Raw genomic sequence first — 27,570 nt, forward strand, 5'->3', positions numbered from 1 at the left:
AGGTAAGGGTTGTTTCTGGAAAGTAACAGAACAAGGTTGTATATTTCTGCTTGTTTAAATCCGTCCATCTTACTGTGTGATTGTCAATCAGTTTAACTTATATGTATATTTCCTTCTCTGTGGTTTTGTGTTTTTGGTTAAAATACCCCTATGCATTGTTCCATTTCTGATCCTGAAAGCAATGTTAGGCACAAAAGATTAGAGTGACGTCACGCGCACCGACTCGCTTCGCTTGACAGAAGACGACCGCCATTACATTGATTCTTAGCAAAGTGTGAGCTAGTGTCATGCTTTGAAAAATATCTCGCTGACTCCTCCGTGGAATGTATGCAGTAAATTATATTGAATGACTTAATAATACAAAAGGGGAGCCATGGAAGATAAGGTTTGTGTATGATTTACCCTACAAGCAGACTTTTTCCAATTAATGTTTACTTTTTGCGGGTGTGTTGTGATGCTTTGCTTTGCATCGGGTTCGACGTACCAGGCGCAATAACTCTTATTATCCAGAAAATATATAGAAGAAATGTGTATGTTTTATAAAACGCGGGGGTCTAACATTCTTTTCAAAGATGGACATATTCAAAATAAGACGAACATGTTCAAAATATAATAGGATGAACATTTCATATTAGAAAATGTTGCATTCCTCACGCTGTCGAGTGCCTTTTCATTGTTTATATATAATACAACAGTACAATATTGAAGTTTGAAAATTGCCAAAGCCCTTCATCTACCTCACTCAGTTTATTGATTTGGAAAGAAACTAAAATCATTGTATAATTCTACAATAACCATTAATACTTAGAAAAATAGATTAATCATTGCAAAACATACACCCAGTCACATGTGTTTCATACACAAGCCTATCAGTTCATAGTGCAACAGGAGTCATTGTATTGTATGTTGTCCTTTTAAGAAAATGTTTATTATCTTGTCTTACTTATGTGTTAATTTTACATTTTGAAAAAGAAATTTAAAGTGAAATCTGGCAATACTTGGCATTGCATATATAATAAATGATAATTATATGCCTGGAGAAGACCAGATGGGATATTGTTGCATTCATGTGATTAGTTTTTGTTGATAAAGTTTTGTATAAATAGAATTTTGAACATAATCTTTAAAATAGTGTGCTTCTGTGTATACATCAACAGGTCCAGTCCAAAGACTATTTCTACCTACGTAGTTACGTATAGCTACGTAGGTATTTAAACCTACTCCAGGTAGCTATTTTTACCTACTTTTTCTTTTACTTGCATTTCGTGGCCAAACGCAGGAACGGCGCAATATCATGTGTACCAAATTTCTTGATTCACTTACACTGAAGATGAATACCACAAAAATATTGAACAAAAAATGATTGCTTTCTAACCTTTCAAATTTGCATCAATAACAGCACCCAGTTCCATTTTCTAGGAGCTTAAGATCATAGCTACGTGATAAAAAGGCTAGAGTGTCTTACAAATCTGTATTAATTTTAAAGTTTACCTTCATGCATTTTTACATTAAAGGATTTTGGGGCGAATTTTCATGCATTTCCTCTGCATTCTCTACCCTCGTAAAGTATTCAAATTTACACTCCGAATTTTACAGTGCACATGCACAACATGATACATAAAACGACTGACCTGTTTAAAAGATGCGCCTTAATTATTATTTATTTATATTTTCAAAAACAGGTAAAAGTAGGTAGAAGTAGCTACTTTAAGTAGGTTTAAATACCTACGTAGCTATTAATAACTACGTAGGCAGAAAAAGTCTTTGGACTGGACCTGATCAACTTTGATTTAAAAACCAGCATCAAAGACACAAATCTATACAAAAATGAATTTTTATAATTGAATGAATCAGTCTTGCTTGTCAAAGACTATCTAATTAAGTTTATGGCTGTGTCGTATTTAATACAGTTATTGACTCTCATGAGGTCAATATGGACCACCTGAGGAGGGCAATATTCACCGAGCCCAAAGGGCAAACTGAATATTGTCCATTGATGGAAGCTAAATCATCTCGCCTCATGATATAGTCAGAACCCTTGATGAAACATTATTTTTTCAATGAAACACTTTGTTTTCTTGCTTAGCCATGTAAAACACCGAATATCGGCCCCAGTCCCAATTAAGGCTGAAACGATTCACCGAAATATTGATACTGTTCAGTATAAACCCTCGATTCAATGTTCGATTCATTGCCTCAATTTTTTGGTTCAATATGTATATTACAAACTGGTTCAGTAAAATACATCAGGTTCGGCCGGTAATGATTATTTTTACCTGCATGAGGGACAAAATAGCGTCAAATAATGTCCAGACTGTTGTTTGCCTCGAGTCATAGGAAAATAATACTGTACTTTATCAGTTCAAAGTACAGAGCCAATATGCATCTTACTGTTTGGTTTTGGCAATTTGGAAACAGTTTGCTTTTAAAATTATTAATGTTAGTATTGGTAATTAAATTTTTCTTCAATGTTATTTTTGGTTTCTTCTGTAAATTGTATCGTAATGAAAGTATTGAATCGTGGCATAAGTATTGCAATATGCATATCGTATCGTGAAGAGGTTATATCATTTCAGCCCTAGTCCCAATCAGAAATTCCCTTAAATTTTCCCAATCGTAAATTCTGAAAATTCTTTGTATGACGTACTATCTAAACAAAGTGTAAATTATATTGTGTACACTATGTATGATGGCACTTTCGGTGATGGAAACCTTGTGATTTCTGATACAGTGGACACTGTCCCAGTACTGGTATTTATTAGATATGAACCATGGTTGTTATACATTAATTATACCTGAAAGACACTTCATTCTTAATGTATGATTGATGAAAATCACAAATTTTCATTGAAATTGAATTTTCCCAGTTTTCTTGTTTTGTCGCTAATTTTCCTAATTGTAAGCGACCCGACTCCCAAAGTACTGAGGAAAAACACTGTTAACCTAGATAAAGGTTGCTTCAGTTAGACCATCCTTAAAAATAACTGATTTACTGTAACGTGACTGAATCACTTTAGTAGGTAGGGATATACAACTTTACATAATCTGCCTGGGAACAGATATATTAAAGAGTTTTGTAAAAATCTATTCTTACTTTGCTGTCATTTTCTTAGTTTTATCAATTCAAACATTGAAATGTACTGCTGCCAATTTTGGTCCAAAGGAATTTTTATTGCCCAGAACCGTTTAGTAAACTTTTGTGTTAGATTGATTGATGTCTTTCTTCAGTTGTGTTCGTTACCATTGAAATTCCAAATATCGCAAGTGACTGGAAAGACAACTGACTCCACTACAGTTGTTATACCATCTACTTAGAATTTAAAGCAGAATAAAAACAGAGATGAAATAATATTTGAGTTGGACAGATCTTGATGGTCATGTTTCAGCATTTAAGATTATTTCCTTTGATCAGTTCACCAAGTTCTCTACACAAGGATTTAGCCACATCCCATTCAGGGTCATGTCAGAGCAACCATTTTGTCTGCCAATGAAATTCCCCCATAACTGATTGTTTGGAAATTTCAAGCTTTTCGTTTGTCATATATAACACCAGATAGCATTGTGAAAGATTGGAAAGTTTAAGAAGATGTTAAATGCTTTACAGAAAACGAAGGCCCATTTTTTTTAAGAGACCAGAGATGAGGAATAGGTTGTGTTGTGACATAAGGAGGGTACATGCTACATACACATTTGACTAGTGACAAAATGACCTCGGGCTACTGACTAACTTCTTACTTGTGCATCTACATACACCAACACAAAACACATTACACATATATACAACATTTAGAGCACAAATAGACCTTGCTTTAGCTACACTGTAAACTGCGAAATCTTCTGGCACCTACACCACTTGGAATGACTATTATCTAATGTCCCACTCTAGAATGTTTCACTCATATCGAGATGTCACCATTGACGGCAAAGCGCTGCAAAATATATAGGCCTATGATCTTCTCTTACAGCCTTTGAGCAAGGAGGGATCTTTATCGTGCCATGAACACCTTATAAAGCCAGGGTTTTTTTTGGACGTCATCTAAATTAGAATTTAGTAACAAAAGCAAACACATACTTTAAGGGGCGAGATCGTAAGATTGATGTCGGATAAAATTCTATAAATTCAAATAGGAGAGGGGGAGTAAAAACTCCCATAAGTTTCTGTCATCCGACATCGATTACACTTTAATGGAAAAAGAATAAAGACAAAATTTTGACTGTTAATACATGTACCACATAATGATATTACATTTTAATGAAGATTTAATGGCTTTAATGTACATTTTCTTTTGTGAATAAGCAGTAAAAAAGGTATACATAGTGTTACTTATACTCGTATGATTTTACTTGTTAATTGACTAGTTTCAACATTCATCATATTTAACTTTAAAGGGGGGGGGGGGGGGGGGGGGTCTTGATAAAAACTATGTGAATTTAGTTTTTTGTCAGACAATGAACATATGATCTCGCCCTTAAGTTATTTCATAAACACTATATCTAGTTTTGTGTGACAAAAATTAAATTCTGAAGTTTATTACTTTTTTATAATTAAAAAGTAACAGTTTGATAAAAAGTAGCAGTTTAGTCTACTCCGGATATATTGAAATTCAGGGGACTGGCCTGAATATTGCTCATTACATTTAGAGCTCCTTATTTATAACCGATGTCGAACTTTAAAGATAGTGCTACTTGGGATTTATTTTTACTTCAATATAACAGATAATTCAATAAAAGTGACTTCAATATACGTAAAATAGACGGTAATTTTAAAATGCACACAAAATGTAAAAGTATTCGTATTGTTAAATGATATATGAAGTGAGAAAGTAATTTAAAAACAACTAAAAGTTGCAGATAGAAGAGATGATATTCCCGAAAGCATTTTGAAAAAAAAAAACACCACCAAAAACTACTATAAATCATGCTAATCAGATACAAATTCAGTTTAATGTTTTTGACATATTGCAAAATGAATATGAATTTGGATGAGACTTAGATATTGAAATTTGCTTTGCGATACACACTTGTAGATGAAAATTCCACAGACTTCATGTATTTTCTTGTCATTCGTTCCTTGTTATGCACATTTAGGAGATGTACATTATGTATTGGGACACAGGTGAATATTCTGTATGAAAAATTCCCCATGTGTATGAAATTTTTCTGCATACATTGTTCATGAATATCATTTCATGGACTTTCCATGTTCCATGAATATTTCATGTGAATACATGATAACGCTTAGAACTGTATACTTAATCATGATAATGGAAAGCTGTGTGTTCGAGCCCCACTCATGCCATGTCCACATCGAATCTAAGACTATCAAACAAAGGTATAGATTGCTACTTAGCTAAATGCTTAAATGGCATTTAGAAGTGAGAACCACAGGTCTTTCTGGTCTAATCTTAAAAATGGAGGTCTGATGTTGCGACATGCATTGACACATTAAAGAACCCTCACTGCTACTCCCTGAGTGCTAAGCATAGGTATGGATTTGTGGTAATTCACATACAGCTGGTGATGTCTCAATATGAGAAAAAAATTCTGGATGGGACGTCAAACAAACAATTAATCAATCATCTGGGTAATTTCTCTTTAGCATTTTTCAAAAATGTCAATTGCTCACAATTTCCATCAAGTTCATAAAAAGGCTGTTGGTTTTGTGATTCTGAATTGACTTTATGATCTGCAACTAATTTGAGGTGAATGAGATGATCAATTCAACACAGCACCCTTTGAAAACTTTGAGTATCTGTGATGTAGGGTGAGTGTTGTGGCAGAGCTTCCCTGAAGCTTCTTAAAAATTGGGGAACAAAACACAATTAAGGACCCTGTATACACTTATTAAAAAAACTTCAGGGACACCTAGAATAATACAGCTTTCAAAGTTAAGTATGAAGACATCACCTATAATATTTCATCATAGGGTACATACCTTAATCCAAAATAAAATTCCTAAAAAGTATGGAATGTTTCTATAAATCAGAAAATTCTATGATTAAAACAGCAAACGTTGATATATTATATTTTAAAAATGTTGTGTAGCATTAAAGAGGCATGGACACAATTTGAGCTGAAAATTTTCAAACATTTTATTTTTCCATTTTTAGGTCGCCCAAGAAAACTCAGGTGACCTATTGCAATTGGTTGTCGTCATGCGTTAACAATTGAACATTTTTAACTTCTTGATAACAACCTGACCAATTCTTTTCAAGTTTGGTATGAAGCATCTTTGGGACAAGGGGAACGTAAATTTTAAATTTCAGGACTCCAGCACCCCTGAGGCCATAAGGGCGGGGCAAAAACTGCCCAAATTTTACCAATTTTGAAAAATCTTCTTCTCAAGAACCGCACCTGTGTAAGAAAAACTAAATGCATGGTGATGTAGAGCAGGAAGGGCTCTACCAAAATTGTAAATTTCATGATCCCCGGGGTAGGGGTTCTAACCCCAGGGTGGGGCCAAACTTGTTATATAATGTTTATGTGTTAAACAGTTAAATAATATGTTCTTTACTGCTATTGATACTATATTGAAACTAAATAGATATTTAGAAAGAACAGGTAGTCCTTTACCAAAATTTGATGATCCCAGGGGCTGGGGATTTGGTGTCAGAGTGGGGCCAAAATGGTATCAGTTATTAAATGTGTGAACAATAGACATTTTTAACTTCTTGATAACTATCATTCCAATTCTTTTCAAATTTGGTATGAAGCATCTTTTGGACAAGGGGGACATAAATTGTAAATTTCAGGATTCTTGCACCCCTGGGACCTTAGGGATGGGGCAGAAACTGTCCAAAATTGACCAATTTTCAAAAATCTTCTCATGATCTGCACACGTGTAAGAAAAACTAAATGCATGATGATGTAGAACAGGAAGGCTTCTACCAAAATTGTAAATTTCATGATCCCCGGGGTAGGGGTTCTGACCCCAGGGCAGGGCCTAACTTGTGATATAGTGTTTATTTGTAAAATACTTAAATAACATCTTCTTTAGTGTTATTGAGACTAAATTGAAACTAAATGGATATTTAGAAAGAATCCGTAATCCTTTACCAAAATTGTAAATTTGATGATCCCAGGGATAGGGGTTTTGGTATCAGGGTGGGACCAAAATGGTCAGTTATTAAATGTGTGAACAATAGACATTTTTAACTTTTTCTTGATAACTACTATACCAATTCTTTTCAAATTTGGTATGAAGCATCGTTGAGACAAGGGAGACATAAATTGTAAATTGCAGGATTCCTGCACCCCAGGGACCTTAGAGGTGGAGCACAAACTGCCCAATATTGACCAATTTTCAAAAATCTTCCTCTCTAGAACCACACATGTTTAAGAAAAACTAAATGGATTAAGATGTAAAGCAGGAAGGCTTTTACCAAAATTGCAAATTTCATGATCCCCGGGTAGAGGTTCTGACTCCAGGGTGGGGCCAAACTTAGTATATAGTGTTAATGTAAGTTTGCTGATACTATATAAAATCTAAATTCATACTAACAAATAGCAGAAAAAGATGTACAAAAAATGATGAATTTCACAACCCAGGGTTTTGACTCTAGGATGGGTCCAAATTAGTCATATCTTTTAATGTTTAATGCCTAGGAGGAGTAAGCATCCCTTGTCAACCCCCCCCCCCCCCCCCCCCAACCCCCCCGTGTGAGCCCTATAATATTCTGATCAGGTAAACGGAGTTATCCGTAGTCAAAATCAGTGTGCCTAGAATGGCAGACAGCATTTGACCTAATGATAGATTGTATTGACGAAGTAGTTCGTTATAACGACAATAGAATTTGCGAAATGCTGGCTTCAATCAAGACTGTTGAAACCCCTGTACCATCAACTTGTTAAAATGTTTGGCAGTAGCTTGCCTCAATTTAAAAACTGACTATACGCAGAACAAGCTCTTGCGTATATCGAATCAGTTGAGAGATATAAACACCATATGCAGGTGATAATGGAATATTGCTACATAAATATGGGAAGTTGATGATGGAGAAGCTGAAATCATCCTGTTTGTCATACAATTGAGTTGTTATAATTCAGTATAATTTCTATGTGAATATTGAGACCCTTTATTAGACATGTAATTTGTTTTGCAAATGATGAAGTTAAATTATTTTCCATGAAATGTCACCATTCCATACCGTTTCCATGGAAGTTCTACATTTTCATTTTCATGTAAATTCCTTGAACTGAATCCCCTTTAGAATCACATCAGACCTGTACACAAAATACCATGTTATTTCCATTATGTACCATGTGCATTGCATGTAAATAACATGGAATTCCAAAAAAGCACCTGATTTCTGTGGAATTTTGTGTGGAGGATGTTATTTGCAGTCAATTTCATATTAATGGAATTGGTAACACTTTTTATCAATAATTCAAGTTCACTTTCACATTGTGTGGAGGACTTTATTTGTAGTTGATAGTTAATTTTATATGATTGAATCGGTAACAATTTTACTCCTACGGAAGTTAGTGGATTATCTGAATGTAAACTATTGATTTAAATATTTGCCTGTATATGATATAAAGTACGTCATTTAAAAAAGTTAAAGAGAAAATAATCACATATGCGTTTCACCTAATTGATAAGATGAAATCCATACTCGGATTGTAACATACATGAATAGTACACCTGGTGAGTGATATGTATGTACACCTGATGTGTGTACACCTGATGTGTGATATGTGTGTACACCTGATGTGTGATATGTATGTACACCTGGGATGTGATATGTATGTACACCTGATGTGTGATATGTGTGTACACCTGATGTGTAATATGTGTGTACACCTGATGTGTGATATGTATGTACACCTGTCACCTGATGTGTGATATGTATGTACACCTGGTGTGTGATATGTATGTACACCTGGTGTGTGATATGTGTATACACCTGGTGTGTGATATGTGTGTACACCTGATGTGTGATATGTGTGTACACCTGATGTGTGATATGTGTGTACATCTGATGTGTGATATGTGTGTTCACATGGTGTGTGATATGTATGTACACCTGGTGTGTGATATGTGTGTACACCTGATGTGTGATATGTGTGTACACCTGATGTGTGATCACATGGTGTGTGATATGTATGTACACCTGTCACCTGGTGTGTGATATGTACACCTGGTGTGTGATATGTGTGTACATCTGTCACCTGGTGTGTGATATGTACACCTAGTGTGATATGTATGTACACCTGTCTCCTGGTGTGTGATATGTACACCTGGTGTGTGATATGTGTGTACACCTGATGTGTGATATGTGTGTACACCTGATGTGTTATATGTGTGTACACATGGTGTGTGATATGTATGTACATCTGGTGTGTGATATGTATGTACACCTAATGTGTGATATGTATGTACATCAGGTTTGTGATATGTGTGTACACCTGATGTGTGATATGTACATACACTTAGTGTGTGATATGTATGTACACCTGGTGTGTTATGTGTGTACATCTGGTGTGTGATATGTGTGTTCACATGGTGTGTGATATGTATGTACACCTGTCACCTGGTGTGTGATATGTATGTACACCTGGTGTGTTATGTGTGTACATCTGGTGTGTGATATGTGTGTTCACATGGTGTGTGATATGTATGTACACCTGTCACCTGGTGTGTGATATGTATGTACACCTGATGTGTGATATGTACATCTGGTGTGTGATATGTACACCTGGTGTGTGATATGTATGTACACCTGTCACCTGGTGTGTGATATGTATGTACACCTGATGTGTGATATGTACATCTGGTGTGTGATATGTACACCTGGTGTGTGATATCTATGTACACCTGGTGTGTGATATGTGTGTACACCTGATGTGTTATATGTGTGTACACCTGGTGTGTGAAATGTGTGTACACGTGGTGTTTGATATGTATGTACACCTGGTGTGTGATATGTATGTACACCTGGTGTGTGATATGTGTGTACATCTGGTGTGTGATATGTATGTACACCTGATGTGTGATATGTGTGTACATCTGGTGTGTGATATGTGTGTTCACCTGTCACCTGGTGTGTGATATGTATGTACACCTGGTGTGTGATATGTGTGTACATATGATGTGTGATATATGTGTACACGTGGTGTTTGATATGTATGTACACCCGGTATTTGATACATACATGTACCTTTAGCTGGACCCAGTGGCACAAAAGAGTTGAATTTAACTGACAGGTAACTTGTCATTGATGTAGTGTTACCTACATGTTAAATGTCAGTTGAAGCTATCTAACCGTTCTGAAACTGGGTCCTGGTCTGTGATATGTACCTATACCTTGTATGTGATATGTAAGTACACCTAGTATGTGATATGTGAACACCTTGTATATGGTTAAGTACCTACATTTGGTGGTATGCATATGATGTTAGTAGTGGCGTAAACTGAATTAGAATGTATTGCTAGGTATATCGTTTAATTCTTGCAAAAGGCCTAGTACATGTAAAGACATTATCACCTGGTATTCAACACATGATATTAACAAATCCCCACAGTATACATATTGCATAGATTCGTTAGATGCACTGCAATTTAATAAATTTATAGTTGAATGGGGAAACATGTACGATGCATTGTTTTGGCATTATCATTTTTGATCTCAACCAAATAATGATTTTAGATTTTAATGTGTGGACATCATTAGGTCACATTCAGTCTTCAAAATTGATTTAAAACTTGGTATAGACCACGGGTCATCAAATTTGGCATAGACTGCAACATTGAAAAAAATAACACAAAATTTAAAATTGTTATTTACTTCTAATGTACTTCAAAAGCATATTTGCTTTCCATTTTCATAACAATGTCCTCCTTTCCTCGTAACGTTTATCAAATGTTGACTTTAAGGATAACTCAATTGATTTAAACTTAGACCAAATTGTCTATGACAATTTGGTCTATCTCAATTACAATTGGCATAGACCAGTGTCATTTGACATAGACTCGGTCTATGGTTAATTTCGAACACTGCACATTGTATTCATACCATTGGTCCTTACCCTTAAAGTGCCTCTTTGGATTAATTGAAGTACATGTATGTCCTTTCCATACACCTGCAGGGAATATATACAAGGAAATATGATTAGATAAATGGAATATGGTTGTCCTCCTTGTTTGTATTTTGCATTCTATGATGATGCTTCAGGCGAATTCCTCTCATTTGTTTAAAGCCAAACGGATACATGTTATAAATTACAATCCTGGAAATGTTCTACACCCTCTATTAGCTCACCTGAGCATTTAGTGAATTTTTCAGCTAAGGTGGGTTTTTTTAATCCAAATTTGTTTTCTTTTCACATTTTCTCCAGAAACCTAAGGTTCATTGATTGTAATCAACCTAATTAGCAGAAAGTATTGTTGGATAAAGGGAACTCACTTTTGTTCAAATCAAGGGTCATGTTTCCTTCGTGGACGTGCTAGAGAAGATAAAAAAAGTAGGGAGCTTTAGTTTTTTTTAACTTCGTTAGGAACCAATCAAATGAAGCAGAAGTCAATATTCGCAAGCTTTTTTTTTTTATATAGGAAAGATTTAATTTTGTTCAAATTAATATCCCAGGGACCACAATAGGAGGTTAAATATTTTTATAGTGATAGATTGGTGAAATATTTAAATTTTCTAAAAAAAAACACCCAAAAAACCAGGAGGTTACAATTTGACAATCCCCCATTGTAGTGTAGATTCAAATTCATTTAAACCATGGCATTCGGGGTTAGAATGGTGCCACAATGGGGGGGGGGGGGTTCCACTGTGTAAAGACAACATCTATACAATACAAAATTTGTCAATCCACAGTGGGATGAATATTTTAAGACAAATTTGTGTATAGAGTGAATTAATGCAGTATTTAAGACAATTGCTTATATTTTGTTATACTATAGTTCAATTATTATCTGCCTCTACTACTTATAGAAATTGGGCTTTTGAAAATATCGCCAAAGAATGAGCAATACTGTAAATAATGGGAAGACAATTAAGGGTATTTAACTGTTCCTTTGTTGGTCTAAAGTAAATCCAGATTATAGAATTTCAATTTATGATAGACCAGTGTCTATAGTACCGAAAATCAAGTTTTACAAACTGCTTACACTGAAATATATGAAAATTTCCTTTAACTTAATTAAAAATATTAGCTGATTTTGTTTTCTGATGAAACTTTTAATATTAACTGATTTTGTTTCTGACAAAACTTCCAATGTTAGCTGAATTTCTCTCTGACAGAGCTTTCCCTTGCATGAAATGCCATCCCTGGTGTGATGTAGGTTCAAAGTTCAAACCCAATTGAGCTTCCACAAGTACAAAATTATTTTTTTGCAAATGTATGTAGAAAAATGTCTCGTCACCACAAGCTAGAATACCATGTACCAAATTAATCTGCAAACACCTTAAGATATGTATTTTAAAATCCAAGTTTGTTTAAACTTTAACCCCAGGGTGGGGGTGGGTGGGTGGGTGGGTGAGCATGATAGGAGTTTTGTATATATAACTAGCAGTAAAGACTAAGATTCCTGATGGATTGATCAATATTTCCTGATGTTGATGGAAATTGATTAATGATAGTAATATGAAATATTAAGCAAGTGACAGATGTGACCAATACTATACATGTATATGAATATGACAAAATAGCCATTAAGTTACCTTTGTAATAGTACATGTTTTTATCGCTCATGTAGAAAATCAGAATATGTACTGGAAATAAGTTTACCTTTGTACTCTATACAGAAAATGCTATATACTTTCATGACTGTAAAAATACACTCAAGTATCCGGATTGTGTTTCAAATAGTGTCAGATATCAAAACGTTTTGCAGTAATACAAGTCGTAAGTACTTTAGAGCATAGCATACCACGAGATGTAGTAAATGTACACTAGATCTTCTACATGTACTTCTGTTACAACTCCTTCTAATATTTATAGATATAAAGGCAACATGCATAGTCTCAATATTTATTGGACAAAATTATGTAGTAGCCTAATAAATTGCTAGATCAATGAAATATACTCAATTTACATACGCAACAGAAAACAGAACTTGGTTATTGATACATAAAATTCTGTATTGAAAATTAATTTTTTTTTAGAAAAATCTAAAACGAATAAACACATATAGAAATAGGTATGTACTGTCACATATATATTTTCAACAGCAAATCACGAAACCCAATTCAGGACTCGTTCACCGTTCTGCCTGCTGTCGTTCTACGTTCTGTGTTCAGTTGCCGTTCTCTCAACAGTCGTTTACCATTTTCTCTGCTGTCGTTCAGCTGTCTCTTTCTCAGGCTAGTAAAACGATAGGTATTGCATATTTTAGTCGGTTTATAATATGGAGAGTGACATCCAGATGCCCGGCTGTCGATATTTGACTTGTCTTTGCTACATATATACATTATATATCTCCAAGTGCTGTTTAAGACTTTCTACTGGAATTTACCTGGTTAAAGTTCATAATTCAAGTGTTTAAGAAGAAAAAGAAATCCAAGGGCAATTATATTCATGTTTTGTTCAGTAGGATTACACTTCAATGGACCTTCGAGCTTGTGCAGTGTAATTGTACACGAACATTTGATATTAGTGTTGTCACCAAGTAACGTGTTATTTGAGTAGTCATCGGAAGGTCAGAATATCGAATATTCCGAAATTCAGAAAGAATTAATCATGCATCTCTTAATGCTGCTATTATTTCAGCACTTTTAATTTTCATAGAGCACCTTACCGCATGTTAAATGACCCGTTAATCTGAATTTAAAACTCTGTCGTGTTTTGACATGAATGGCCGTATTGAAGCCTCGTTTCTATGACAGGTTCATGCTGGTGGTGATTTATTGGTAAAAAGACTACGTATAGTTTGTTTCCAAACGCCCAAGTAACAAATTGTATTATGGTCTGCATGCTCGATATGGCATTTTTATAACCTGTGCTGTTTTATGATACACAAACACAAGGATAGAGCTTAAGAATTTTTTTCTCAAAGTGCAAACGTTTTATCTGGATTATTTTTATTTTAATGATGTGCACTATAGTACTTTATTTGTTTAAAGGAATGTAGACTCTTTAGAGATAAATCATTAGCTGTCTCTTTTGCGTTCTTAGTTGAACTCCAACTTGCTGTTTAGAAATCACTTTTAGACATTTCTACCATTTAATGGCAAGGCTGAGACAATAATATGTACTTTTTTTTTTTTTTTTTTTTTTTTATAGAACTTCATTGTTTAATTGACTTTATATGGCCTGTTACCATTACATATAAATACAACCACGAACACTCTGTGACGAGACTTCCGGGGTTGCTAACTCCAAGTGGAGGCAGATTGCTTTCGTTCAATCTTGACCGTATTTTACAATCAAATGTTGAATAAAAGGTCTTACAAGTGTGTACATGGAAAGCAGAATAAATTTTCTGCACATTGATACGAAGTTGGACGTGACTATACGGTTCTAAATAGAAACCGAGTTAACATGAGATAGACTTTAAAAAAATATCCGTGTATCAAACAAAGGAGGCCCCTTTCAGACTCCATTTTCCTCTGAACACAGCTTTGGTCATAGCGAAATCTTTATTCGTACATTTTAGTAACATTCTGTAAAATTATTATATGCTTAACTTAGGTATATTTTACCATTTTATCTCCAAAGTTCTCTCCGTGCCACAGTTTAAATCTAAATACGGATACAGCTTTAAATCTGTATGTGGAAAACATCGGCACACAACATCCCTTTACTTCTTATAGGACGTCGTTGATAGACCTAAAACTAAACAGCGGACAGGTTTACTCTTGCAGAAGTTTCCACGGGTAAAAAGAATTATTTCAGAGAAAATAAATCTCGTATAGGATTTGGAAAAGAAAAAACGGTTTTATTATAGATTTTATTCTTAAATGAAAGAGTAATTTCCAAAATGAATTCTGTTTTCTTAAAAACTCCTTTTTGGACATTTTAAGAATCTAAAGGGATGTTCATTTTTAAAGTGAGGTGTTTGGTCACCAAATGGCTGGTGGTCTGCCTTATTAACAGCCTTGATAGATTTTCTATGGAATATATACGTAACGGGGTTGTTTATTAGAGAAGGTCCATAAAGATGCTGTCTATTGAAACACCAGGTCGTAGGTAGCACATGGGGTATTTATTTTCACAAAATTTAGTGATATGCTCATATATTGATAAAAACGATGTACATGCATGCATTGGGCTATACGTTGATAAAGGACAAATGACCCTTGTTGATTGTGGTTGATTTTTATAGACTATTCTGACTTGTACAATGCTAATACATTCGTGACGGGAAAACAGATCTATTGTTGCTTTTCATGATGGTCAGATTAAATATGGGGAAAACAAGTCATGTGCAAAGTTTCCCCCTCAATTATCTTGTAATTACCATGTCTATTTAGAGTTTACGTATCGTGATAGTTCCTGATTGTGGTAATTAAACCTGTAAAATCAGCTCTTACGTATTAAGAAGGTTGTATATATGCACTGTACTCGGTTATTGTAGTAAGAGGGGGAGAAAGGTCTTTGGAATTATCGGAGATCACACCCGGGACCATTACATTACTAACAACTAAGCTTACGAGGTCAATATACAAAGTATAGTAATATCATTAGAACACAAACTTAGACCTATTTTGAAAATCATAGATGATCTCTTTATATCGACGTGTTTCATACCGATTGTTAAGTCGTTCTTGGCACACTGCTTTTGATTAGGGATTACTCCGTGTACCTGATCAAGACATAGGGCTCACGGCGGGTGTGACTGGTCGACAGGTGATGCTTACTCCTCCTAGGCACCTGATCCCATCTCTGGTATGTCCAGCGGCCTGTGTTTCCCCAACTCTTTATTTTGTATTGCGTGTAGAAGTTATGAGTTTGATCTCTCTGTTCATTATCTTCGCCTTTCATCGAGGAAACAAAATAGTTTCAAGGGAAAAAACCCGTCTTGTATGACTTTAAACAAACCGTCCACCATGTGTTACATATGGTAGAAACATTACCGCATTGTACCATTGAAATACCTTTAATCTGAATAAAACCACTTTCTCCAAAATAAATAAAGAACTCATTATTACATAAAACAGAGCAGCTCGTTTCCTTCTATAACACAACAAATCGACTGCTTAGTTCACCGCTAACACCATTTATATCTCTCCTCTCTGTCATCTTTCACATCCTTTTAAAGAAGTTGACCTACAAATGTATAAATTAGACGTCACTTTCATGGATGTAAAATTACGGAAATCAAAAAGTGTATGTGAATCATAGTGAATCATAGTCCATCTTTTGTTTTGTAAACATGTGTGCAGAGTCAGATATTCAGTTATCTATTGATAAAGCAACGTATTTTAAATGCTAATATTTGCATCATTTCACTCGGATGTAGACCATTGTGTTCATTTTGTAAAGTATGAAATGAAAACCAGGAAAGCAGATGATTGGTTATGAAAAAAGTATTCTAAAACCATGCCTAGTCATATTGCGATCACGCTCATCACATCGTCGCAAGCTAGGAAATCAGGAAGTGGGATAAAAATCTTGCTTCAGCTGATAACACTATGAGGAACTTCCTTATCATAAGTGATATTTCATATTTGCAACGTTTGCTATTCTTCTTTTGTATTGGAGTGCATATCTCCTTAGAATTCCCATTTCTAAACTGTACTTTATCACAGCTCATCTTTCCAAATTCATAAGTTACATATCATCTTCATGGGAACATCTATTATAAGTAAGAAAGTAGATGATTTGGTTTCGTGGGATGCACGTCTTTGAAAACACTGGTTATTATGAAATAATGAAAAATGAACATAAAAAACTTTTAATTGCGGTAATTGATTGAAGGGACTAAAACATTTATAGACATTAAGTATTGAAATATGTGTTATGTATATTTGAGATAACCTATGAAACGTTTAAGCAGATGATTCGGATTTGTGTGATTTAATGTTTTGTACATAATGCACACTTTATTTCGTTTTTAGACGTTTCATTACAAAATATAGAAATAATATAGAAATCGAATTGTTTGAATCAGGGAATATTTGCAGTTTAATCACAAGCAATATCCAAAGGAAGATTGTGTTTACATAGCCACATATTCATTAGGTCGCACGGAGAAGTGAACTAATGATCTCTCTATCCACTTTGTATTGAACCATTTGAAATGAAAATAACCAATTTATGTATTAAAAATAAATTATATATGATACTTATTTTATCGATCGGTGTTAAAAGCGTTTATAATTGTTTACTGTTTCCAGAAGTTGCCGGGTCTTCAGGAAAAGCTGATAACCAGAAGCAAAGCCAAGATATCAGTTGGGCACAGAAAGATTGTCAACTACCTAGAAAAAATCAGCAAAGACGAATCCGGGGCTCCTGTGAAATGGAAGTTTAGTAAGAAAGGAGTCAAGTATGCTCAAGGTATCAGTAAACGTATTACAAGTACAAAAACAGATAAGAAGGTCAAACGTCTTCAAGGTCACCCACTAAAGATGGAAGGCCCAATCTCTAAAACTGACGGAAAAAAATCTGATAAACTAACATTAGTGAGAAAAAAACCAGGTAGAAAAAAGAAAAATGTTGAGGTTGCTGCAGAAAAGGAACGGAAAATAGCATTAAATGATGGCGGTGGTGATAATGCATTACAAACTGACAATTTGATAATCAGCATCAGAAGAATAGACCCAGAATCGTCTACATCTGGAGCCATGGAACGTATCGTAACCATACAAAATCCGATTGAGAACATCTATACTCCAGAAAAACCTAGTCAAAAGGAGACGAAAGAGGAATCGCTCCCACATACTGCTCCCAAACGAAAGCGTGGAAAATCAGTGGAGCTTCACAAATCAATCCAAGAAAATGTCGAAACTAGGAAGTTAAAACAATCCAAAAACCAAGGGAATGAACCAGAATTGACGAAAATGGAATCTATCAAATCTGAGACACTTCAAAATCTAGAAGAGGTTGTTGCTGCCAAACGAGGACGTCCGCGCAGAAAAACACCAGAGACAGCAGGAAAAATGAAGAAGGAAGATTTGGAAGAGAGTACCTCTAGAGAGCAATCAGTATCCAGGTTTGATTCAGACATAGAAAGTATTGACTCAAACATAAGTGGGTCGTCTTCAAAACCAAAAGTAAAAATACGAAAAACCTACCAAGGTATAAGATTGGGACCAAGGAAACTGCTGCGTAGTCAAGACAGTTTAGTGACACGAAGGAAAAAAGTAACACTTTCATCAGTTGCAGCATCAAAACTGAAAAGAAAACGTACCTTGAGTAGTGATTTCGAACTTCTTGACGAAGTGTCACTAAAGCGAAAAATACGCGAGGAAGAAATGGAAGATGTTAGTCGTGAGTCATCAATAGATAGGGATGAAAACCGACTTAAAACTCAGAGGAAAGATGAGAAATGTAATTTATCAAAGCCAAAAGATACTGCAGAAGTCAGAAAGAGTGAAACTAGTAAACGGATTTCGACAGACAAATCAAATAATTCATATTCAAAACCTAAAGTTACCGCTGTCTCGCCACATGACAATAAATGTCTTGAAAATAAAGCAATTGATACAGGAGAATCCTTACCAAAAAGCAAAAAACGCGGACGAGCATCTAAAGACCCCAGTGTTTTAAAAGAAGCTTCTGAATTACTTTCAAATGCAAATTTTGAACCTTCTGGTGTGAAATCCCCTAAGAAAAAACAAGTATTTCACGAGAACACTATTCCTAAGTTGTCGAAAATTAAGCCCAAAAATTATCCCAAAAAGTTGGGAAGTCGAGACAAAAAGAGTTCTAATATAATAGAAATTTCAAATGAAGGAAACACTACACCCTCTACAAACATTCGTAGTGTCTTCACCTTTGGCACATTGAAAATAATTGGTCCGGGTGGGGTTAAGCTGAAAGGCAATTCCCCCTTGAAACAAGTTTACGACACACCAACAGAAAGTAAGACGAAGACATTTACAAGTTCTAGTGCTGAAACAGGAAACAACGATAGCAGTCAAATTGAAAAATATAAAGAGGACTCTTATCCAGAGAGTAATACTCCAGACAAAGGTCAAGATGACTTCACTGCCACAGATGAAAACATTTCCGAAGAATGTAGAAAAGATGACAAAAATCAAGAAATAGAGAAAGTCGACATAAAGTCAGAGACGAGGGAAAATTCTGAAGATGGACAAGTTGAAACGTTGAATGTAAATATAGAGTCCTCTCGCACACGATCTGAAAAAGAAAGTGAAAATCAGTCTGAAATGTTGAAACCAACAGAACAAAACTCGAAAGAGATAACAAAGGGAAATTGTAGCTCATGTGAAGAAGAAATGACTGTATCACAGCCTGAAATACCAAATGTTGATCAAAACTCAACTGATGATGTTGGGGAGGTTACACAGGAGCCTTTCAATGTGAATCCTGATTACCAGAAGCAAGAGAATTTGGACATTGTAAGTGCTACAAAAAATGCCATTGCTCCAAGCGTGATACAAGAAGAAGTTGAGAGTACTGCAAATATTGAAAATGATTCGAATTATTCCCTGTTATCCAAAGTGTCAAGTCAAGGTACATTAGAGAGTAGAAAAATACAAGAAACTAAACAGCAAGGTTTAGATAAAGATGATGCTCCGAACAGCAATCAAAATGAAGGCGTTCAGAAAACAAGCGTTGAAAAGTCAGTTAGCATGGATGAGAACGAAGCTGATATCAAATGTGTGACAATTGCAGATACTGAAGAAATTTCATCGATTTCAGAAAACTTAGACAGTGCATATCAATTGTCTAGCGGTATACACATGAAAGCTATGGTGGTGAATTCCACAGAAGTTAATGCAAGCCACATAAAACCGTATACGGACGAAGTCACTGATGGAAGTGATGATGTTATTCCAATTGATACGGATCAGCCAACTGATGGAACAATCTTTGATACAGAAAAAATTGCCAGTGATGATGTAGAAAAAATGGAAGATAAAAATAGTAAGGAAGCTACAATTGTTTTTGAGGACGAAATGGATAAAGTGGAATTAACAGCAACAAATGTCCCAACAACAGAAAAAGAAGTCTTCCAAGAAGAGAAAGTAATAACTGAAGAACAAGAAAAGATAAGTGAAACGATGGATAGAGAATTAGAAGAAAAACAGACTTCTTTTGACCAAAACGCTATATCTAATGATGATATGAGTACTGAAGTGTCCAGTAAGAAGGGAAACGAGGATGTCACAACACAGAATGTAGTATCTGAAAGTGGAGAAATGTTGCCATCACAAAAGAAATTTTTAGAATACGATACATATTGTAATAAAGACGGGGAAGTACTTGCAGAAACAAAAGGTAACAACGATATTTCTGACGATGCAGCACAAAATTTTGATATATCGTGTGATCCTGAAATTCCTGGATTTTACTTCAGAAATATTGAAACGAAATCGGTAGATGAAGGAAATATTGAAACCAAATCCATAGAGGAAAGAAGTATTGAAACCAAATCCACTGTGGATGGAAATGTTGACCACCCGCAATCAAAATCGGAACAATCGGATGTTTCAGAAGAAGGTAATCAAAGTACAAATGAACCGTTGATAGAAAAATCTGATTCCAGTTTCGAAAAAGATGAAAACTCGAGTTCATCAGAGCTAAGTCTAAATCAGAGTGGAAACTTCACAAACCTCAGAGATGAACACCTTAAAGCGGGAGAAGAGTCAAGTCCAGAACATGGAGACCAGTCTTCGAAAAAGAAAGGAAAAAATGTATCGCCAACACAAAGAGTATTCCAGCTTCGTCAGAAAGCATCGCGGTCACCTCTTGAAATTATTGCAATGAGACAGAGTAAAGAGGAGAGAGAATATTTGCTAGAACAATCACAAAAAGCTTTTAAGAGAGTAGAGAAACAAAGAAAAATGAAAACAAAACAGCAGAGATTAGAAAATAGTATAGAACAAGGAACGGTAAACCCCGAGTTGAAAGATTCGACGGATACGATTGATAAATTATCCTCCAGCATTGTCACTGATGTACCCTGCAGTGAACCGTCTTTGAATTCTGATGCAGACAAATTAGAAAGTATGCTAGAGTTGGAACAACAATGCAAACCATGTAAAGTTATTCTAATCGACTTCATGAAATATCTTAATGTGACAGAAAAGACCGAAATGGACACCGATGATCTTGTCAGTGGAAAAAGTCAAGAACTAACTGATTCAGAAAATCAAAACTTGGACCCATTGGAAGAAGAAAAGGAGGAGAAAAATGACGGTGCTATAGAGAAAGTTCAAGAAATGACACTGCCCGAGATGCCGACTGAAACTAAGAAAAAGCGACGACCATCAGCAAGGAAACAAGCGACCGGATATCACTTTAACAGAAAGTTGACTGCTGAAATAGTTCGATATCCAGAGTATGAAAAGGCAAATCAGTCAGATTCTGTGGTCCCACCGCTTAGACTAAAAATAAAGCAGAATTTGATACTTGAACCCAAAAAGAAACTTAAAGCAGGAAGACCAACAAAGAGGAAAGCAAGAAAAAGCATGAGTCCCAAAAAGAAACCGAATATCTCAAGCGAAATTTCAAATTGTATTCCAGCAGGTCCAACATTGCTCGAGGAAGAGGATGAAAAGATGGATTATCCACGTGTTTCAAGTCCTCATAGCAGCGAGGAGAACGATTTGGACATGTGCGAGTGTATATATAATCTATGTGGGTTTCAATCCAGTCGCAAAAACATGGAAAAACACATATATCTTCATTTAAAGAGCACTAACATGACATGTCTCAGATGCAACAGAATATTCAAGAACAGCAGTACTGCCTATGCCCACTCAGGAAAAGAACATCCAAGTGAAGAAGTACTGATAGAACCATCTAGCCAGTGTGATGTAAAACAGTTTTACAGAGTATTAAAATCTCCTTCCACAGTTCCTTCTACTCCTCCTCAACAAATCATTCCACAGGTCGAACAGTCTCCAGAAGCTGTCATAATAAAAGTTGTGCTCCCAGGAAATAGACATGGAAAGGGATGTTACTGTTGTAGCTATTGTGACTTTTCATCGTCCTTCCAGCAAGATATTCTTGATCATATTAACGAAAACCATCGTTCGGACATCCAGTTTACTTGTTCGTTGTGTGATAAACGATTTTTTGGAAATAAGGACGGTATCGCTGATCATTTTAAAACTGAACACCCTAATGATCCGATTGTGTACACGTCCATGCCTGACTTTTATGATGCAAGTAAAGGTGTTGAGCACAGCCATTCCATAAGTTCTAATGATAAAGGAAATATATTTGAAAAGTTTTCCGACATGTTTCCTCGAGAGAAGTCAAATACAGAAAGATCACAGAAAACAAGTAGGACGCATTGCCTCGAGAAAACATCAGCAGAGGCCGATAGCACAACGGCAGAACATGACGATGTCCACAAAGAATCTGATAAAATGTCAAAAAGAACTGAGAAAACGGCAACACAGATTCAAGAACCTGAAACGGAACCAGAAGAAGATGGTATTGAAGCGCTTGCCAAAGAATATGGACAAAAGACTACTGGTGAGGAGGTTGTCATTGAAAGTCAACGTTCAGGAGAAAAAAGGTTAGTTATCCTCATCATTACTCTGATTTGTAAATTTGTCAATCATATAAAGGTAAATTTTATTAATACTTTTCATCTTTTACAGTGGGTGTCCAGATAGTGAAGAATCCAATGATATGGGTTTGAAGATTGTCGATGTAGTGAGCTTACGAGATCAAACAGATATAGATTGGTCAAGTCCTAACCAATCATTACCTCAGTCACAGCCAGTGGTAGCAGGCATTCCTTACGGTCAGGTTCAAAATGCTAATCATCCGAGTCTCTCTCAAAGTAATGTGAGTATAGTATCAGCGCTGACTTCACCTCGGCAGTATCCTAACCTGTATTCATCAAACATTCCTCCCAGGGCAGTTTCAAGTCCTCAGCTAGGTCTACCTCAAAGAAATGTGCCGCCGCCTCCACCGCCGCCGCCGTCGTCACACCAACCAAGGAAAAAGAATGATGGAAAGACATGCACAACTTATAAGTGTGAAAAATGCAATGTTCATGCGCCAGTCTTGGCTACAATGGTAGAGCATTTGCGTTTGAGTCATAAGGACATTGAAAAACTTTTCTTGTGCCCTTATTGTAGACAGTATGAAGGGGCAACAGAACCAGATATACACCGACACATTAAACAATTCCATCATCAAACCATGCAACAAAAAAGTCCCCCGGTAGCATTATCAAGTGCTGCCAAGCAACACCTTCGAACTATACAGGTTGCACTGGGAGACAACCATTCTTCAAATGAGAAGGTAGTTATGGAAAAGGATATTTACAAGTGTTTGAAATGTAATGGACACATGCCGTCATTAGATTTCATTTATTCGCATCTTGAAAAACAACACAATGAATTTTTTGTCAATGCATGTCCTGAGTGCAAACGTTATAGACATAAGGATGAACAGGTTGTGTTTCAGCATATTAGAGATGTGCATGGCAAGAGTACTGAAAATGTAACTTTATCTGTGGCCATAGAGGAAAATCTTTTCACAAGGGTACAGTGCTTGACCAAAGGGAAAGTAGTACCTTCGAAATCTCAAACAGTGACATCCAACATAACTGTACCGAGCGTTCAAATTTCAAGGACAGCTACATCTCCTCCTCAAGAACGTGTCGTTTTTACGAATCATCCCCTTCACCATCCATTGGTAAGACCCAACATTCCTCTTGGTGTACAAATCAGACCATCATTCCATACTCCAGCATCAACTGCTTCCCCTCTTACACCACAACAAACTCCATTCCCGAGCAAGTCATCTTTGCGCAAATCAAGACCAATGCATAGGGATGCGACACGCCCCTTTACACCAAGAAGTGATGCGGAGGTTGCTGAATCTTCAGTGGAAGAAAATGTAAACGTACCTCCTCCGTTGATGAGAGCACCACCTCCTCTCATTAGATTCCAGCAAACACAATTTGGGAAAGCCATAAACTCACCTCAAGAAGTCCCTTCTTCACACAATGACTCTGCCGTTCGCGGCACATCCTTTGGTATGACAGACAGGTTACAAAGATTACATAGTCCCAATTCGAGTAGAATAAGTTCCCCGGTACTGTCAACAGCAGATCCCCTACCTGTCGTCAGTCGTCCTGTTTTAAAAGTTCCAAATATACGTCCTAGCTTATCTTCACTGCCGACTACTCAGCCACCACCATACTCAGTGGCTATTGTTTCTCGTGGGAATACTGGAAATGTGCTGGATTTGTCCCGTCAAATATCCCCCCATCATGAAAGGCCAGCAAAGAAAACCAATTTTGAGAGTGATGGCATTTCACCTGATGCCTTCCAAATATTCAACATTAGACCAGGTGCTCCTCAAAATGATCCAAATATGAATAACTATAACCAATTTCAAATTCGACCAAGTAGTGCACCAAATCCTAGAATGCTTGTAGGTATGCAGTCCAGCCCAAGAATACAAGCGCTAAATCAGCAGATGCAGACTGCCAAAGGAATTGCACCTCAGAGACACTATGTGCCCAGACAAAGATTTGCTTCGCCTAATGTTGTTGTTGGCGATAAAAACATGCCGATTGAAGGTAGAATATTTAAATGTCCATACTGCCCTCAAATAATACCTCTTAATATCGGAGAAGTCCCTAGACATATTGAGCAAAAGCATCCAGGTTGCTCCATTGTTTTTCATAGAATATGATGTGCAAGAAAATTATGAGAAAGTGAACTGTATAAATACATGTTAAGCGTGGTACATTTAGATGTTAGCAATATGTATTCAACACGTTGACTGTTTCTTATATAAATGCCAGTCCTTTCCTGTGCGGAAAGATTGTTTCTACTTAGATCATCAAATTATCGCTCAAGATATCCGTGATCGTAGATACGGTTAAACTACAGTACTTTGTACATTGTTTGCAGAGATATACACAAATTCTAAGAAATTAATTTGTCATGTTATTGCTTTCATTGAGTATGAAAGAGGTTGTTTATTAATTGTATATGTATTGTATATTTTTCATTAGGTGTTTTGTTTCATTTTGATAGAGTCGGTAGTTCAAGTATTGGTTTCAAGATTTTGTGTGTTAGATTAACTGAATGTATCTTTTAGAATGTCAAACTATTTTTATATTGATCTCGTTTAATGCATGTGTTCATTGCAAAACTTAATAGAATATGACTATTGTCTGTAGAACATTGAAAGCCGCCGATTTGCCGACCTGTAGAATTAGATTTTATAATGGACTTGTCTGTTCGTCTAGTCGGTAGCTCTATATTTCAATAGTCAAAGTAATTTCTAAATCACTTTTATTTCACGTTTGATGGGAATTCAACAATTTGGTTAACATTATTACTATTTCAGTGTAACTTTAACATTATTAAAGGTGAAAACTTTTAACATGCCTCAACTATGGGAATATCATTCCCTTCTACTACGAACATTATGTATTCAAAGAAGAATCAAGTAGACTCAAGCATAGTACGTGTTGAACATTTCATGGGCATTATTTATTTCAACTTCATACATCCTTAGCAACACTGATATAATTTGTACATACTGTCATGTGATATCCTTTAAAGAAGGGACATTTTTCAGAATAAATTGTTTAACAATCCATGTTATTGCAACTCTTAAGAGGAAAAAAGGATACCTGACGGTAAAAGGAGGAAGCGTCATCAACTGAAAAAAATACGTGAAGCATTATAAACTTTTGGGTGTGGAAATTTATCTATTGTACGTGCGTGGTGTGCACATTACTTCTCAACTTCCCATATTTATGTAGCAATATTCCATTATCACCTGCATATGGTGCTTATATATCTCAACTGATTCGATATGCAAGAGCTTGTTTTGCGTATAGTGATTTTTTTAAATCGATGTAAGCTACTGAAAAACAAATTGATAGTACAGGGGTTTCAACAATCTCGATTGAAGTCAGCATTTCGCAAATTCTATGATCGTTATAACGATCTAGTTCGTCAATACAACCCATCAATGGGTCAAATGCTGTCTGACGTGTTTCATACCGATTGTTAAGCCGTTCTTGGCACATTGATTTTGACTGCGGATAACTCCGTTTACTTGATAAGGATATAGGGCTCACGGCGGGTGTGATCGGTCAACAGTGGATGTGTACTCCTCCTAGGCACCTGACCCCCCTCTGGTGTATCCAGGGGTCCGTGTTTGTCCAACTATCTATTTTGTATTGCTTGTAGGAGTTATGAGATTGATTACTGTTCATTATCTTCACCTTTCTCAACGCAGTGAAACAGAAGCTGTTATGAATATACAGACAGAAAACACATACTACTGATAGTACAGTAAAACACGCTAATAACGAATTCACGCTTATTGCATAGTGACGGGAAAACGAACATATTGGATATAACAAAGTTTGCTTAAAATGAACTATTTTCCGCTTGCCTTGGATGTTCGCTATAACCGTGTTTTACTGTAATAAAAACCGTATTATATCGAAACAACGGGACTAATCTCCCCATATTTAAAATCAAAATAACACAAAAATTGTTCTACTCTGAGAATCAATAAATATCAACATTATTTGGTCTGAAAATTTGCATTTTCCAATAGTTATGAATAATCTATGTTTAAACACAAAATGCTACCTGAAAGAAACGTGTGACTCGGAACATGCAACTATAAATAACCAGATAAAACTAGGAATTTGAAACCAACTTACCGAGTTGGACTCCAGGGTAGACAAATGGTAATCGTTGATGGTGATAATAATAATAGCCTTTATTTATCCAGGATAACACAAATTAGCAGATAGCTAGTTTCCATTGTGGTCCTGCATTAAAACATGTACACAAAGAAAGATTAACATGTAGAATTAATATCAATATAAAAGGAGAGAGAAAAAAGCATAGCAGAAGACAAACCTAATCAGTAATAAAATTTATATCTAAATACGAATACATGACATGAAAGGAAAGATGAAAAAATAGCATAAGACACACGCACACACAGTGTCATATCACAGCTACATTATTTTGGCACACCTGTACAAAAAGAGGAAAACACGATATTTAAGTGCTACTTCTATTAGAATATTCCATCAGATACACAGCTTTTAAAATTGCCATCCGAACCAGTTTCGAACATTTTGAGACCGTTTGTTCCAAAAGAATGCAGAAGAGTAGCTGTATGAACGTTTATAATTTTCAGTTTTAACTCTTGGTAAATATCATTAATTAGACATACAATCATTTGAACTGGTTTGTTGGCAACTCACATCTCTGGTATATTAAAACACGTTTAGGTAATATAGCATTTGATTGTTTAAAACTTTAAACAGAAAGACATCCTTTATAAACATAAAATAATCCTTAATTGGCATCCAGTTCAAACAAGAAAATAAAAAGCCAGTAGAAGTCCTGATATCTCGAATATTTAAAAGTATTCTTTCTGCTCTCTTTTGCAGCTTGGATTTTTTTAAAAATACAGTTGATTTTGTATATTACACCAGACAGTACAGCAGTAAGTAAAACGTGGGAAAAC

General features: G+C 35.7%; 1 protein-coding gene across 1 annotated transcript; it reads left to right on the plus strand.

The window, feature by feature from the left end:
- Positions 1-25,663, plus strand: LOC125657200 (uncharacterized). Its single transcript, XM_048887856.2, has 3 exons — positions 1-385; positions 17,286-22,606; positions 22,692-25,663. Exons 1-3 carry the CDS (start codon positions 374-376, stop codon positions 24,745-24,747), a joined length of 7,389 nt encoding a protein of 2,462 aa, XP_048743813.1. The 5' UTR covers positions 1-373; the 3' UTR covers positions 24,748-25,663.
- The last annotated feature ends 1,907 nt before the right edge of the window (positions 25,664-27,570 follow it).

This window comes from Ostrea edulis, chromosome 1 (genome assembly GCF_947568905.1).
Source record: "Ostrea edulis chromosome 1, xbOstEdul1.1, whole genome shotgun sequence".
Lineage (NCBI taxonomy): Eukaryota > Metazoa > Mollusca > Bivalvia > Ostreida > Ostreidae > Ostrea > Ostrea edulis.

Coding starts and splice junctions, on each gene's coding strand:
- LOC125657200 (XM_048887856.2), top strand. Junction 22,607..22,691: donor CAACGTTCAGGAGAAAAAAG/GTTAGTTATCCT, acceptor CATCTTTTACAG/TGGGTGTCCAGATAGTGAAG.